At 46.7% G+C, this 14641-nt stretch overlaps 1 protein-coding gene across 1 annotated transcript in view; it reads left to right on the top strand.

Moving 5' to 3' along the window:
- The window catches only part of LOC138681161 (calpain-8-like), a 51801-nt gene that overhangs the window by 24738 nt on the left and 12422 nt on the right, over positions 1–14641 (top strand). The window contains exons 10-11 of the mRNA XM_069768444.1: positions 9261–9421; positions 14043–14257. Of these exons, the coding sequence (XP_069624545.1) occupies positions 9261–9421; positions 14043–14257 (376 nt within the window). The remainder of the gene's footprint in view (positions 1–9260; positions 9422–14042; positions 14258–14641) is intronic.

Here is a 14641-nt window from a genome sequence, read left to right as displayed (position 1 = left end):
TATATTGTGGAGAAGTGAGAAACGAGATCACAGCACTAAGGAGATAACCGGGAGGAGTTGTGCCCCTAAGATCGTGGCAACATCCTTCTGAGGCGCGTAGCCGGTGGCCGGAACACCGAGGGAGTACTGGCTCTACGCACTACTCCGAATCACGGCAGGGCAGTTAACTTTAGGTTGGCTGTCTCACCTAATCACCTAAGCAGACAATGGAGGCAATTGTGGGAGAGGGGCGTCTCTAGGGTCCCAGAATAACTCCAGGCCTACCCGTCATACGGGTGCATCCTATCCACACTGCGGGACGGAGAGAGAGAACATCAGAAACAGATACAAGAGTTGTGAGGACTATCCCGTGGTGCTCAGCAGGGAGGTACTACAACACACTGGCGCAAGTAGGAAGGTTACTGATTTCCACCTGCAAAGGGATCTCTGGATGTGCCTTTGGACCGGCCGGTCTCAGCCAGCCCTGTTAGCAGTGCCCTGGATTGTGGATCCCGAAGCCTTCAGTAAAGAGGTAAAGAGACTGCAATCCTGTGTCCTCGTTATTCATCGCGCCTTGCACCAACCACTATCACCTTTAACTGGACGCCCCTTAGCAGGACCACGGGCCGGGTCGAGCCACCGTGACATCCCCAGAACCGAGATAGAGAGACCCGGTACGGAGTACCCCGGGGCCCTGCGTCTGGGGGTGCTCCAATTACCTAGCAACCAGGCAACCCCCACATGTACTCAGCCTGGCTAATAGCTGTAAATCATTCAGCTGCCGTGATGAAAACGTAATCTCCGAACACTAACAAATACTCGGAGGTCACCCGAGCGTGCTCAGGAAAACCCGAGCAACGAGTACACTCGCTCATCACTACTCCTAAACCATGTCTGCCACCATCAAATATCACATATTACCAAGACATACAAACTATTTTGTATAGTACATAAACCAGGGAGCTTAAGGGTTATTCACCCATGAAAAAAGTATCGCTAATGTAAGTATTTTTATTGGAAACAGTGAGTGGTGGAAGTACAGAAGTGACGGCACATTCATAGCTCTATCTACTTGCTTTGGAGAGAATATAGGGAGCTGCACATGCATGGCCAACTCTCCATTCACACAGAGAGAGGTGACAAAGCCCTGCTCTCAAGACAAGGGTTAAATACTGGATATTTGTACAATATCCCATGGATATGACATAAATGTCCCCTTTAAAAACTATAGAAAAAAGAAAGCACAGCAGCACTATGTATGTTTACGCCATGTGAAAACACAGAAAAACATTAAAAACATATAATCTAGATTTTACTACTAAAAAAAATGTGTTTTTTTTAAACTTATGGAAATGAAGAAAAATGAAGGTTATTAGCGCATAAATTGGCCAATTCATGTATGCCCATCAACCATGGCAAGGTGACCTCCCCTGATGGGTCCCTTTAAAAACTAAAAATGAAGCCTTTTTAAAAAAAATAAAATATATATACTGTATATATATTATTAAACATACCGTATATACTCGAGTATAAGCCGACCCGAGTATAAGCCGACCCCCCTAATTTTGCCACAAAAAAACTGGGAAAACTTATTGACTCGAGTATAAGCCTAGGGTGGGAAATGCAGCAGCTAACGGTGAATTTCAAAAATAAAAATAGATGCTCCATACTGTTCATTATGGCCCCATAGCTGTGCCATATAGTGCTCTGCACCGTTCATTATTTCCCCATAGCTGTGCCATATAGTGCTCTGCACCGTTCGTTATTGCCCCATAGCTGTGCCATATAGTGCTCTGCGCCGTTCATTATTGCCCCATAGCTGTGCCATATAGTGCTCTGCACCGTTCGTTATTGCCCCATAGCTGTGCCATATAGCGCTCTGCACCGTTCATTATTGCCCCATAGCTGTGCCATATAGTGCTCTGCACCGTTCGTTATTGCCCCATAGCTGTGCCATATAGTGCTCTGCGCCGTTCGTTATTGCCCCATAGCTGTGCCATATAGTGCTCTGCACCGTTCATTATTGCCCCATAGCTGTGCCATATAGTGCTCTGCACCGTTCGTTATTGCCCCATAGCTGTGCCATATAGTGCTCTGCACCGTTCATTATTGCCCCATAGCTGTGCCATATAGTGCTCTGCACCGTTCATCATTGCCCCACAGCTGTGCCATATAGTGCTCTGCACCGTTCATTATTGCCCCATATGTTGTGAATTCTGTGGCTGAATTCACTCCTGTGGTCACAAGTGGTATTGCAGCCTCTGGGCTTCCTCCCTCAGGTGTTTTGGTGAGCTCGTTGGCTGCCTTGCCATTTAACTCCACCTGAGTCTGTCTTCCTTGCTCCTTGTCAATGTTCCAGTGTTGTATCTGAGCTACTGCATCTTTCCTGTGGCCTGCTGCTCTCCTAGATAAGTGTTACTTTGTTTTTGTTTCCGTTTTTTCTGTCCAGCTGTGCTATTCTCTTTTGCTGGAAGCTCTGAGACGCAAAGGGTGCACCGCCGTGCCGTTAGTTCGGCACGGTGGGTCTTTTTGCCTCCCTTTGCGTGGTTTTGCTTTAGGGTTTTTTGTAGACTGCATAGTTCTCTTTGCTATCCTCGCTCTGTCTAGAATATCGGGCCTCACTTTGCTGAATCTATTTCATTCCTACGTTTTGTCTTTTCATCTTGCTAACAGTCATTATATGTGGGGGGCTGCCTATTCCTTTGGGGTATTTCTCTGAGGCAAGTCAGGCTTGTATTTCTATCTTCAGGCTAGTCAGCTCCTCAGGCAGTGCCGAGTTGCATAGGTAGTGTTAGGCGCAATCCACTGCTGCTTTTAGTTGTGTGAAGATAGGTTCAGGTATTGCAGTCTGCAGAGATTCCACGTCTCAGAGCTTGTTCTATTGTTTTTGGGTTATTGCCATATCACTGTATGTGCGCTGATTACTGCACACTGTGTTGCCTGATAGCACAGCATAACAGTACAAGGAGCCTTACCAATGATTCTCAATAGAGGGAAAAAAGAAGTCCTGACATCATTTTTTTTTTTTTCCTCAGCTCTGTCTTCAGTTTTTTTTTTTTTTCCCCTAGACATTAGAGTGCTTCAGGACACAGCTGTGGACATGGATATTCAGGCTCTGTGCTCCTCAATGGATAATCTCGTTATAAATGTACAAAAGATTCAAGATACAATTGATCAGAAATCTATGCTAGAACCAAGAATTCCTATTCCTGATTTGTTTTTTGGTGACAGAACTAAGTTCCTGAGCTTCAAAAATAATTGTAAGCTATTTCTGGCCTTGAAACCTCATTCTTCTGGTAATCCTATTCAACAGGTTTTGATTATTATTTCTTTTTTGCGCGGCGACCCACAGGACTGGGCGTTTTCTCTTGCGCCAGGAGACCCTGCATTGAGTAATGTTGATGCGTTTTTCCAGGCGCTTGGATTGCTTTACGATGAGCCTAATTCAGTGGATCAGGCTGAGAAAAATTTGCTGGCTTTATGCCAGGGTCAGGATGATGTAGAAGTATATTGTCAGAAATTTAGGAAGTGGTCAGTACTCACTCTGTGGAATGAATCTGCACTGGCGGCTTGGTTCAGAAAGGGTCTCTCTGAAGCTCTTAAGGATGTCATGGTGGGATTTCCTATGCCTGCTGGTTTGAATGAGTCTATGTCCTTGGCCATTCAGATCGGTCGTCGTTTGCGCGAGCGTAAATCTGTGCACCATCTGGCGGTATTGTCTGAGAGTAAACCTGAGCCTATGCAGTGCGACAGGACTATGACTAAAGTTGAACGGCAAGAACACAGACGTCTGAACAGGCTGTGTTTCTACTGTGGTGATTCCACTCATGCTATTTCTACTTGTCCTAAGCGCACTAGGCGGTTCGATAGCTCTGCCGTCATTGGTACTGTACAGTCCAAATTCCTTCTGTCCATTACCTTGATATGCTCTTTGTCATCGTATTCTGTCATGGCGTTTGTGGATTCAGGCGCTGCCCTGAATCTGATGGATTTGGATTATGCTAAACGTTGTGGATTTTTCTTGGAGCCTTTGCGGTGTCCTATTCCGTTGAGAGGAATTGATGCTACACCTTTGGCCAAGAATAAGCCTCAGTACTGGGCCCAGCTGACCATGTGCATGGCTCCTGCACATCAGGAAGTTATTCGCTTTCTGGTACTGCATAATCTGCATGATGTGGTCGTGTTGGGGTTGCCATGGCTACAAACCCATAATCCAGTATTAGATTGGAACTCTATGTCGGTAACCAGCTGGGGTTGTCAGGGAGTACATGGTGATGTTCCATTTTTGTCTATTTCGTCATCCATTCCTTCTGACATCCCAGAGTTCTTGTCTGACTTTCAGGATGTATTTGAAGAGCCCAAGTCTGATGCCCTACCTCCGCATAGGAATTGTGATTGTGCTATCAATTTGATTCCTGGTAGTAAATTCCCTAAGGGTCGTTTATTTAATTTGTCCGTGCCTGAACACACCGCTATGCGCAGTTATGTGAAAGAATCCCTGGAGAAGGGACATATTCGCCCATCGTCATCACCATTGGGAGCAGGGTTCTTTTTTGTAGCCAAAAAGGATGGTTCGCTAAGACCGTGTATTGATTACCGCCTTCTTAATAAGATCACTGTTAAGTTTCAGTATCCCTTGCCATTGATATCTGACTTGTTTGCTCGGATTAAGGGGGCTAGTTGGTTTACTAAGATTGATCTTCGTGGTGCGTATAATCTGGTGAGAATCAGGCAGGGAGATGAATGGAAAACGGCATTTAATACGCCCGAGGGTCATTTTGAGTATCTGGTGATGCCGTTCGGACTTGCCAATGCTCCATCTGTTTTTCAGTCTTTTATGCATGACATTTTCCGTGAGTATCTGGATAAATTCCTGATTGTTTACTTGGATGACATTTTGATCTTCTCTGATGATTGGGAGTCTCATGTGAAGCAAGTCAGAATGGTTTTCCAGGTACTGCGTGCTAATTCCTTGTTCGTGAAGGGATCAAAGTGTCTCTTCGGTGTGCAGAAAGTTTCATTTTTGGGGTTCATCTTTTCCCCTTCTACTATCGAGATGGATCCGGTTAAGGTCCAGGCCATCCAGGATTGGACTCAGCCGACATCTCTGAAAAGTCTGCAGAAATTCCTGGGCTTTGCTAATTTTTATCGTCACTTCATCTGTAATTTTTCTAGCATTGCCAGACCATTGACCGATTTGACCAAGAAGGGTGCTGATTTGGTTAATTGGTCTTCTGCTGCTGTGGAAGCTTTTCAGGAGTTGAAGCGTTGTTTTTGCTATGCCCCTGTGTTGTGTCAACCAGATATTTCTCTTCCGTTCCAGGTCGAGGTTGATGCTTCTGAGATTGGAGCAGGGGCGGTTTTGTCACAGAGAGGTTCTGGTTGCTCAGTGTTGAAACCATGTGCTTTCTTTTCCAGGAAATTTTCTGCTGCTGAGCGTAATTATGATGTGGGCAACCGAGAGTTGCTGGCCATGAAGTGGGCATTCGAGGAGTGGCGTCATTGGCTTGAGGGAGCTAAGCATCGCGTGGTGGTATTGACTGATCATAAGAATCTTACTTATCTCGGTTTCTGCCAAGCGCTTGAATCCTAGACAGGCCCGTTGGTCGTTATTTTTTGCTCGTTTTGATTTTGTGATTTCGTACCTTCCGGGCTCTAAAAATGTGAAGGCGGATGCTCTGTCTAGGAGTTTTGTGCCCGACTCTCCGGGGTTATCTGAGCCGGCGAGTATCCTCAAGGAAGGAGTCATTGTGTCTGCCATCTCCCCTGATTTGCGGAGAGTGCTGCAAAAATTTCAGGCTAATAAACCTGATCGTTGTCCGGCCGAGAAACTGTTCGTCCCTGATAGGTGGACTAGTAAAGTTATCTCTGAACTTCATTGTTCGGTGCTGGCTGGTCATCCAGGAATCTTTGGTACCAGAGAGTTAGTGGCTAGATCCTTCTGGTGGCCATCTCTGTCACGGGATGTGCGTGCTTTTGTGCAGTCCTGTGGGATTTGTGCTAGGGCTAAGCCCTGCTGTTCACGTGCCAGTGGGTTGCTTTTGCCCTTGCCGGTCCCGAAGAGGCCTTGGACACATATTTCGATGGATTTCATTTCTGACCTTCCGTTTCTCAAAAGATGTCGGTCATTTGGGTGGTCTGTGATCGCTTTTCTAAAATGGTCCATCTGGTGCCCTTGGTTAAATTGCCTTCCTCCTCTGATTTGGTGCCTTTGTTCTTCCAGCATGTGGTTCGTTTGCATGGCATTCCTGAGAATATTGTTTCTGACAGAGGTTCCCAGTTTGTCTCGAGGTTCTGGCGAGCCTTTTGTGGTAGGATGGGCATTGACCTATCTTTTTCCTCGGCCTTCCATCCTCAGACTAATGGCCAGACCGAACGAACCAATCAGACCTTGGAAACATATCTGAGATGTTTTGTTTCTGCTGACCAGGATGATTGGGTGTCATTTTTGCCGTTGGCTGAGTTCGCCCTTAATAATCGGGCCAGCTCGGCTACCTTGGTCTCTCCATTTTTCTGCAATTCTGGGTTCCATCCTCGTTTCTCTTCAGGACAGGTTGAGTCTTCGGACTGTCCTGGTGTGGATTCTGTGGTGGACAGGTTGCAGCAGATCTGGACTCAGGTAGTGGACAATTTGACCTTGTCCCAGGAGAAGGCTCAGCTTTTCGCTAATCGTAGACGCCGTGTGGGTCCCCGACTTCGTGTTGGGGATCTGGTTTGGTTATCTTCTCGTCATATTCCTATGAAGGTTTCCTCTCCTAAATTTAAACCTCGTTTTATTGGTCCGTATAGGATTTCTGAGATTCTCAATCCGGTGTCTTTTCGTCTGACCCTCCCAGACTCCTTTTCCATACATAATGTATTCCATAGGTCGTTGTTGAGAAGATACGTGGCACCTATGGTTCCATCTGTGGAGCCTCCTGCCCCTGTTTTGGTGGAGGGGGAATTGGAATATATTGTGGAGAAAATTTTGGATTCTCGTGTCTCTAGACGGAAACTCCAGTATCTGGTCAAATGGAAGGGTTATGCTCAGGAGGATAATTCCTGGGTTTTTGCCTCTGATGTCCATGCTCCAGATCTTGTTCGTGCCTTTCATGTGGCTCATCCTGGTCGGCCTGGGGGCTCTGGTGAGGGTTCGGTGACCCCTCCTCAAGGGGGGGTACTGTTGTGAATTCTGTGGCTGAATTCACTCCTGTGGTCACAAGTGGTATTGCAGCCTCTGGGCTTCCTCCCTCAGGTGTTTTGGTGAGCTCGTTGGCTGCCTTGCTATTTAACTCCACCTGAGTCTGTCTTCCTTGCTCCTTGTCAATGTTCCAGTGTTGTATCTGAGCTACTGCATCTTTCCTGTGACCTGCTGCTCTCCTAGATAAGTGTTACTTTGTTTTTGTTTCCGTTTTTTCTGTCCAGCTGTGCTATTCTCGCTCTGTCTAGAATATCGGGCCTCACTTTGCTGAATCTATTTCATTCCTACGTTTTGTCTTTTCATCTTGCTAACAGTCATTATATGTGGGGGGCTGCCTATTCCTTTGGGGTATTTCTCTGAGGCAAGTCAGGCTTGTATTTCTATCTTCAGGCTAGTCAGCTCCTCAGGCAGTGCCCAGTTGCATAGGTAGTGTTAGGCGCAATCCACTGCTGCTTTTAGTTGTGTGAGGATAGGTTCAGGTATTGCAGTCTGCAGAGATTCCACGTCTCAGAGCTTGTTCTATTGTTTTTGGGTTATTGCCATATCACTGTATGTGCGCTGATTACTGCACACTGTGTTGCCTGATAGCACAGCATAACACCCATAGCTGTGCCATATAGTGCTCTGCGCCGTTCATTATTGCCCCATAGATGTGCCATATAGTGCTCTGCGCCGTTCATTATTGCCCCATAGCTGTGCCATATAGTGCTCTGCGCCGTTCATTATTGCCCCATAGCTGTGCCATATAGTGCTCTGCACCGTTCATTATTGCCCCATAGCTGTGCCATATAGTGCTCTGCACCGTTCATTATTGCCCCATAGCTGCCATATAGTGCTCTGCGCCGTTCATTATTGCCCCATAGCTGCCATATAGTGCTCTGCGCCGTTCATTATTGCCCCATAGCTGCCATATAGTACCCTGCGCCGTTCATTATTGCCCCCTAGCTGCCATATAGTGCTCTGCACCGTTCATTATTGCCCCATAGCTGTGCCATATAGTGCTCTGCACCGTTCATTATTGCCCCATAGCTGCCATATAAAGCTGTGCCATTGCTGCTGCAATAAAAAAAAAAATGCCATACTCACCTCGCTGATTGCAGCTCCCAGCGTCCCGTCCCGGCGTCTCTCCGCACTGACTGATCAGGCAGAGGGCGGCGCGCACACTATATGCGTCATCGCGCCCTCTGACCTGAACAGTCAGAGCAAGAGGACGCGAAGATGGAGCGGCGCCGGGAAGATGGAGCGACGCCCGGCGTGTGGAACGCGGACAGGTGAATATTACATACTTACCTGCTCCCGGCGTCCTGCTCCCTCTGCCTGTCACACAGTCTTCGGTGCCGCAGCCTCTTCCTCTATCAGCGGTCACCGGCACTGCTGATTAGAGAAATGAATATGCGGCTCCACCCCTATGGGAGTGGAGTCCATATTCATTTTTCTAATGAGCGGTCCCACGTGACCGCTGAACAGGGGAAGAGCTGCAGCACCGAAGACCGTGTGACGGCATATCTGACCATTTTATCAGTAGAGCAATAGGCAGATGGAGGGGAGACACTCATGTATTGTCAGATAACACACTGGATTTTTTTGTAGTTTGCATATAGTTAATGACTATATATGAAAAAATCACAAAGCGCAAGCAAAGGCAACACTACGAATGAATGTCCATGTATCATGCACCCACACAAAAATAACATTATAAAACAGAAAGGGCGAAAATACAATTTTAATTAATAATACAAAAAAATGTGGCACTAAAAATAATTAAAAACAGTCGTTAATGGAAGGCTGCACACAAACTGAATAGAACATTAGTATTTAATACAACCATTAAATGATGGTATGAACTTATAAAATTACTTTTATACTAGCAGGTAGTATCTAATACTGTAGAAGAGCTGTATGCCTAATGCAGCAAAATACTTTCAGTAAGAGATTTGCAAGTTGACTTACTTTTTATTTTTTGTGCATCATAATAAAATGGGGTTACTAAAAGTGGTTAAGCCATTCAATAGTAAATTATGCTAATATAAAACATTGCATCCCTGTACTATTAATAAATAATACTGATATGTGATACATTCAGTTATTTTTTTTTTTACAGACACATTTTGCATCAACCCGCAATACAAATTTACACTGCGCGCTCCAGGTGGTGACACCAGTAAGATGTGTCCTGTCGTCTTGTCTCTGTTGCAAAAGGATCGAAGGAAGATAAAATTTAGGGCTGCAGCTTACATTAGTCTTGGATTCTATATATACAAGGTTATTATTACTTTAATAACATAATTAATATTCATACTTGCCAACTTTCAGGGATTTCCTCCAGGAGGCCATTCTACATTCCCTCCATGTCTTTTCCACCCAAATTTCCCTCCTGAATTTGCATGTAGTAAAAGGAGAAAATCCATCATCACTAGTTGCAAGAGTGAAAAAAGTGATGATATTTTATTATTAAGGGCAACAAGTTTGAGGCAATTCCCCAAGGCTTGAAAAAGAGCATCTGTTTGAAGCATGTTGCCTTTGAGCTTGTTGCACACATGTAATAAAAAATTATGACTTTTTTCACTCTTGAAACTGGTGATGCTGGACTTTGTTCCATTACAAATGGTCACATGTTGTTAGGGTTAGCGGATCGCACTAAATAAAATATAAAAATAAACCCGGGGTTCACCGTGCAGAGATGTAAAACTGCTGCTATAGAGTAATGGCGGAACACACGGCAAGCATATACCTGACACGACTGCATTACTGCCACGCAGTGTGAACAGAACGCACAGCCTACAGCTCTGTTAACTTCACAGAGCGAAGAAACTAAGGGTTGAACTTGCTCCGTTATCGACCCGTGCCAATCGCACACGTGGTCGAAACAGATGCAGAGTCGAAGAGAAATACTACGCTGACTCTAGTTAACTAAACAAAACCCTGTAGAACTCACAGGGGAGCAAAAAGGCTCTGTGGTTGAACTTGCTCTGTAAATCAGCTGTGCTAACCGCACATGGAGCGCCCCCAGACGCAGGGCCGCGGGGTACTCGGTACCGGGCCTCTCAGTCTCTGTCTTGGGGTTGTCACGGTGGCTAGACCCGATCCGTGAACCTGCTAAGGGGTGTCCAATGAAAGGTGGTGGTGGTGTAAGGCGCGAGGAATAACGAGGACACAGGGTTGCAGTCTCTTTACCTCTTTACTGAAGGCTTTGGGATCCGCAATCCAGAGCACTGCTAACAGGGCTGGCTGAGACCGGCCGGTCCGAAGGCACATCCAGAGTTCCCTTTGCAGGTGGAAATCAGTGTCTACCTACTAGCGCCTGTGTGTTGTAGTCCTTCCCTGCTGAGCACCACGGGATAGTCCTCACAACTGTCGTGTCTGTGTTCGATGTTCTTTCTCTCTCTTCGTCCCCCAGATGGTATGGCTAGGACGCACCCGTATGACGGGTAGGCCTGGAGTTATTCTGCGACCCTAGAGACGCCCCTCTCCCACATTTGCCTCCTGTGTCTGCTTAGGTGATTTAGGTGAGACAGCCAACCTATAATTAACTGTCCTGCCGTGTTTGAAGTAATGCGTAGAGTCTCTTACTTTCTCTTTGCTCCGGCCACCGGCTACGCGCCTCAGTAGGATGTTACCGATCTCGGGGCACGACTCCTACTGGATCTATCTCCTTTGTGCTGTGATCACGCTTCTCACTTCTCCACAATCAACTTCGCTTCGTGTCCTTTCTTAAGATACCGCCGCGAGGTCCGCAGGCGCGGCTCCGTAACAGTCTATCCTCTTTCTAGGTCGCTGTCAGGATCCCACCCCTGACAGGTCCTCTCCCGCACTCTCCCGGGCTCTTTCTAACTAACTTCCTGTCCAACCCCCAGTTTTACCAGAGCGTGAGGAGTGGCCTACTAGATAAAACCACTCCCCCTGGTAGCCGGAGTGTGAAGTGTAATGTGTGTCTGTGATACCTGGTCAGGTGAACTCTTTTGGTGCAATCAGACATAACATCACGCCCCTTAGGCTACGTTCAGACTAGCGTTGTGCTAGTGAGCGTCGGGTTTGCGTCGGGCGACGCAGCGGCGACGCAGCGGCGACGCACGCGTCATGCGCCCCTATGTTTAACATGGGGGACGCATGCGTTTTTGCTTGTTGCGTTTTGCGACACATGCGTCTTTTTTGCCGCAAGCATCGGACCAAGAAAACACAACAAGTTGCATTTTTCTTGCGTCCGATTTTCGGCAAAAAACGACGCACGTGTCGCAAAACGCAGCGTTTTTGCGTGCGTTTTGCCGCGTTTTTCGGTGCATTGTGCGTTGCGTCGCCGACGCAGCGGCGCACAACGCTAGTCTGAACGTAGCCTTAGTGGCAGAGCGACATTACTGCAACGACCAGGACTCTGGGGCGCTGCACTCACACGACAGGATACAGATGCTGGAAGCCAAGCGGCAAGCAAAATCCCTAACTGGCTCAAAGCTGAGCAAGATCACATCACACACACGCGCAGTCAGAGTGGTAGCGTATCCACTCACATAAACCAACACAAATGATACTAGCTCACCAGCATGCACCTCTGAGAGCCTTTTATACGTAAAGCTCAAGTCCAGTCGGACAGGACCTTTCCCGTGGACCAATCCGGAGCTGCCACATCACCAGAGCAGCTGACGACCAATGGTGCCACCTCACAGACATGCTCAGTAACTTGATTTCTGGACTTAGGCTCCAGAACATCAGAATTCAGCTGCCTATTTCTGATTGCCATAGAGTTGGCAGAAGAGCCAGCAGCAACCAAGCGTGTACTAAGAGCCTCAGCAAGATGCTGGGACCAAAATATGTGCTGAGCAGCAATCTGAGCGGCCGGAGCCAAATAGGGGACCACAGAGGCAGATAAAGCTTGGAATCTATCCCGTGCCATGGAAGGATCCTGACGCCTAACACATATAATTCTTTATTTTACCTCTAGTGGACACTGTTGTAATAAAATGCAGCCAGTAAGAGGAATCAATGAGATCATTAACGATAAGGCTATATTCTCACAGAGTTTTTTTAGGCATTTTTAAAGTGAACATGTCAGCAGGATTTTGCTAAGTAACCTACAGACACTGTCAGGTTGGCAGTGTTATACTGGTTAAAATGATACGTTGGGTGAAGAAATCCGTCATGTGGTTCTTGTGTAATCAGAGTTAGAAGTTTTCAGTTAATGATATGCCCGTGCTGCGGGATGGAACTGTAGGCAGAGTCCTATCTTCCTGCTATGTCCTGCTCTATGCCAGAGAAACCAAGGACAGACCTGTCCACAGGCTGCCCTGAAGTTCAAACCGTCAGTCTGTATGATGAGGAACATGTTTGTGCTTCAGTGTGGTCTGTGGGAAGGTGTCTCCTTGGTTTCTCTGGCTTAAGGTACCTTCACACTAAGCGACGCTGCAGCGATACCGACAACGATGTCGATCGCTGCAGCGTCGCTGTTTGGTCGCTGGAGAGCTGTCACACAGACCGCTCTCCAGCGACCAACGATGCCGATAACCAGGGTAAACATCGGGTTACTAAGCGCAGGGCCGCGCTTAGTAACCCGATGTTTACCCTGGTTACCATCGTAAAAGTAAAAAAAACAAACACTACATACTTACCTTCCGCTGTGTGTCTCCGGCGCTCTGCTTTCCTGCACTCACTGTGAGCACAGCGGCCGGAAAGCAGAGCGGTGACGTCACCGCTCTGCTTTCCAGCTGCCCGGCGCTGACACAGGATGCAGGAGGATTGCAGAGAAGCAGAGCGCCGGGGACAGACAGCTGAAGGTAAGTATGTAGTGTTTGTTTTTTTACTTTTACGCTGGTAAAATTCAGCGATGTCTGCAGGGAGTCCAGCGACGAAATAAAGTTCTGGACTTTCTGCAGCGACCAACGATGGCACAGCAGGGTCCTGATCGCTGCTGCGTGTCAAACACAACGATATCGCTAGCCAGGACGCTGCAACGTCACGGATCGCTAGCGATATCGTTGTGAAGTTGTTTAGTGTGAAGGTACCTTTAGAGCATAAAGATAAGACTGCTGACAGGTTCACTTTAAAGTAAAGTTCTTTATTCTGTCCTCATACACGTTAGCACGGTGTGTAATGAGACTTCTAGCCATATCCCCCGTCTTCTTTAAGAAAGAGAGGCCGTAAAGTTGTAACCTTCTTTTATTGATTGTAGATGTGACAGGAAAGGGTGAAACTATAAGATGCAATAACAGGAGCATTTCATAATATATAACTGTACAGATACAGATAGTCTGCAATACACAGTAACCTGAGGTAATATACAAGCTGATGATTCCCTATTTAATACAGCAAGCGTACTTATAAACACAGGGCTGTAACACATAGATAGTGGCTCACCACCTATGCTTAGAGCAGGCTGTTCACAAGGTGCATGACTGAAAAACGAGTGATGTGGTTCCTCCTCAGGAGTATGCAGGAACAATGGCCGCTCTTCCTTTCACAGTGTCATAACAAGACCACAATGCAACAGGAACAATCCCACAATGCTCTAGGAACTTCCCATAATACATTGCAAACTGAACTAGAATGCCTACATTAAACCGCCAGCAGATGGTGTTGTTACCATACAATATAACAATATAGGAAGGATTCATACACACAGAAAAAATATACTTGTAGTAACTGCAAAACACAAAATGACAACATCAAACTGGATTTCCCTAAGAAATGAACAGGAAGAGTTCTCCAAAATCCTCTTCAAAAATTTGTCTGGGAAAGATCTGCTCCAAAACTCCTCAAATGGCGCTGTGTGAACATTGCCGAGAGTTATTGCCGCTGCCACTCTCGATCCAAAGCAGTGAGGACAATCTTGCTCATCTCTCATGCAGTAGACAAATGTTTTGTTTCTGTATATTCACTGTTTGCCTCCATATAACAGCTTAGCAGTTCAGATGTATTGCCTCTGGGGAAGACGTTTTTTAAGAACAATAAGTGTGTGTCGTCTGAAGCAACATATGATAATACTTACCGCGAGGCAGCAAAACGACTTGACCTTCTTCCGGGAGATTATGTCATTGTGCCGGCGAACGAAACTCCAGCAGATGAAGCTGCTTTTTACCTCCGTATCTTCACTAAGGAACCGACCGGAGCACAGTGAGTACTGCATGCGGAAAAGACTGCTATTACCTTAAAGTGTGATGCGGGAAACTCACGCGAGTCTCAGGCATTAATACCCGACACTGCCGGCAGCACTCGGGACTGAGCTTGCACACTCTGGCAGTGCCGGTAATTGATGCATGAGACTCGCGTGAGTTTCTCGCATCACAACACTCGCAAGTGTCCACTATTTCATCTGTTGTGAATTCTGCTCTTGGGCTCCCTCCGGTGGTTGTTAATGGTAATGCAGTTATTCCTGAGCAGCAGTCCTGGACAGGTGTTTCTGCTAATTGCAATTCGGACTGGGGTATTTAGCTGTGCAGGACTCATTGTCCTTGCCAGTAGTCAATGTTCCTTTGGAAGTGTTGGTCCTCTGCCTGG

The sequence above is a fragment of the Ranitomeya imitator genome, chromosome 5 (genome assembly GCF_032444005.1).
Source record: "Ranitomeya imitator isolate aRanImi1 chromosome 5, aRanImi1.pri, whole genome shotgun sequence".
Taxonomy (NCBI): domain Eukaryota; kingdom Metazoa; phylum Chordata; class Amphibia; order Anura; family Dendrobatidae; genus Ranitomeya; species Ranitomeya imitator.
This window is presented reverse-complemented; position numbering and strand designations above follow the sequence as displayed.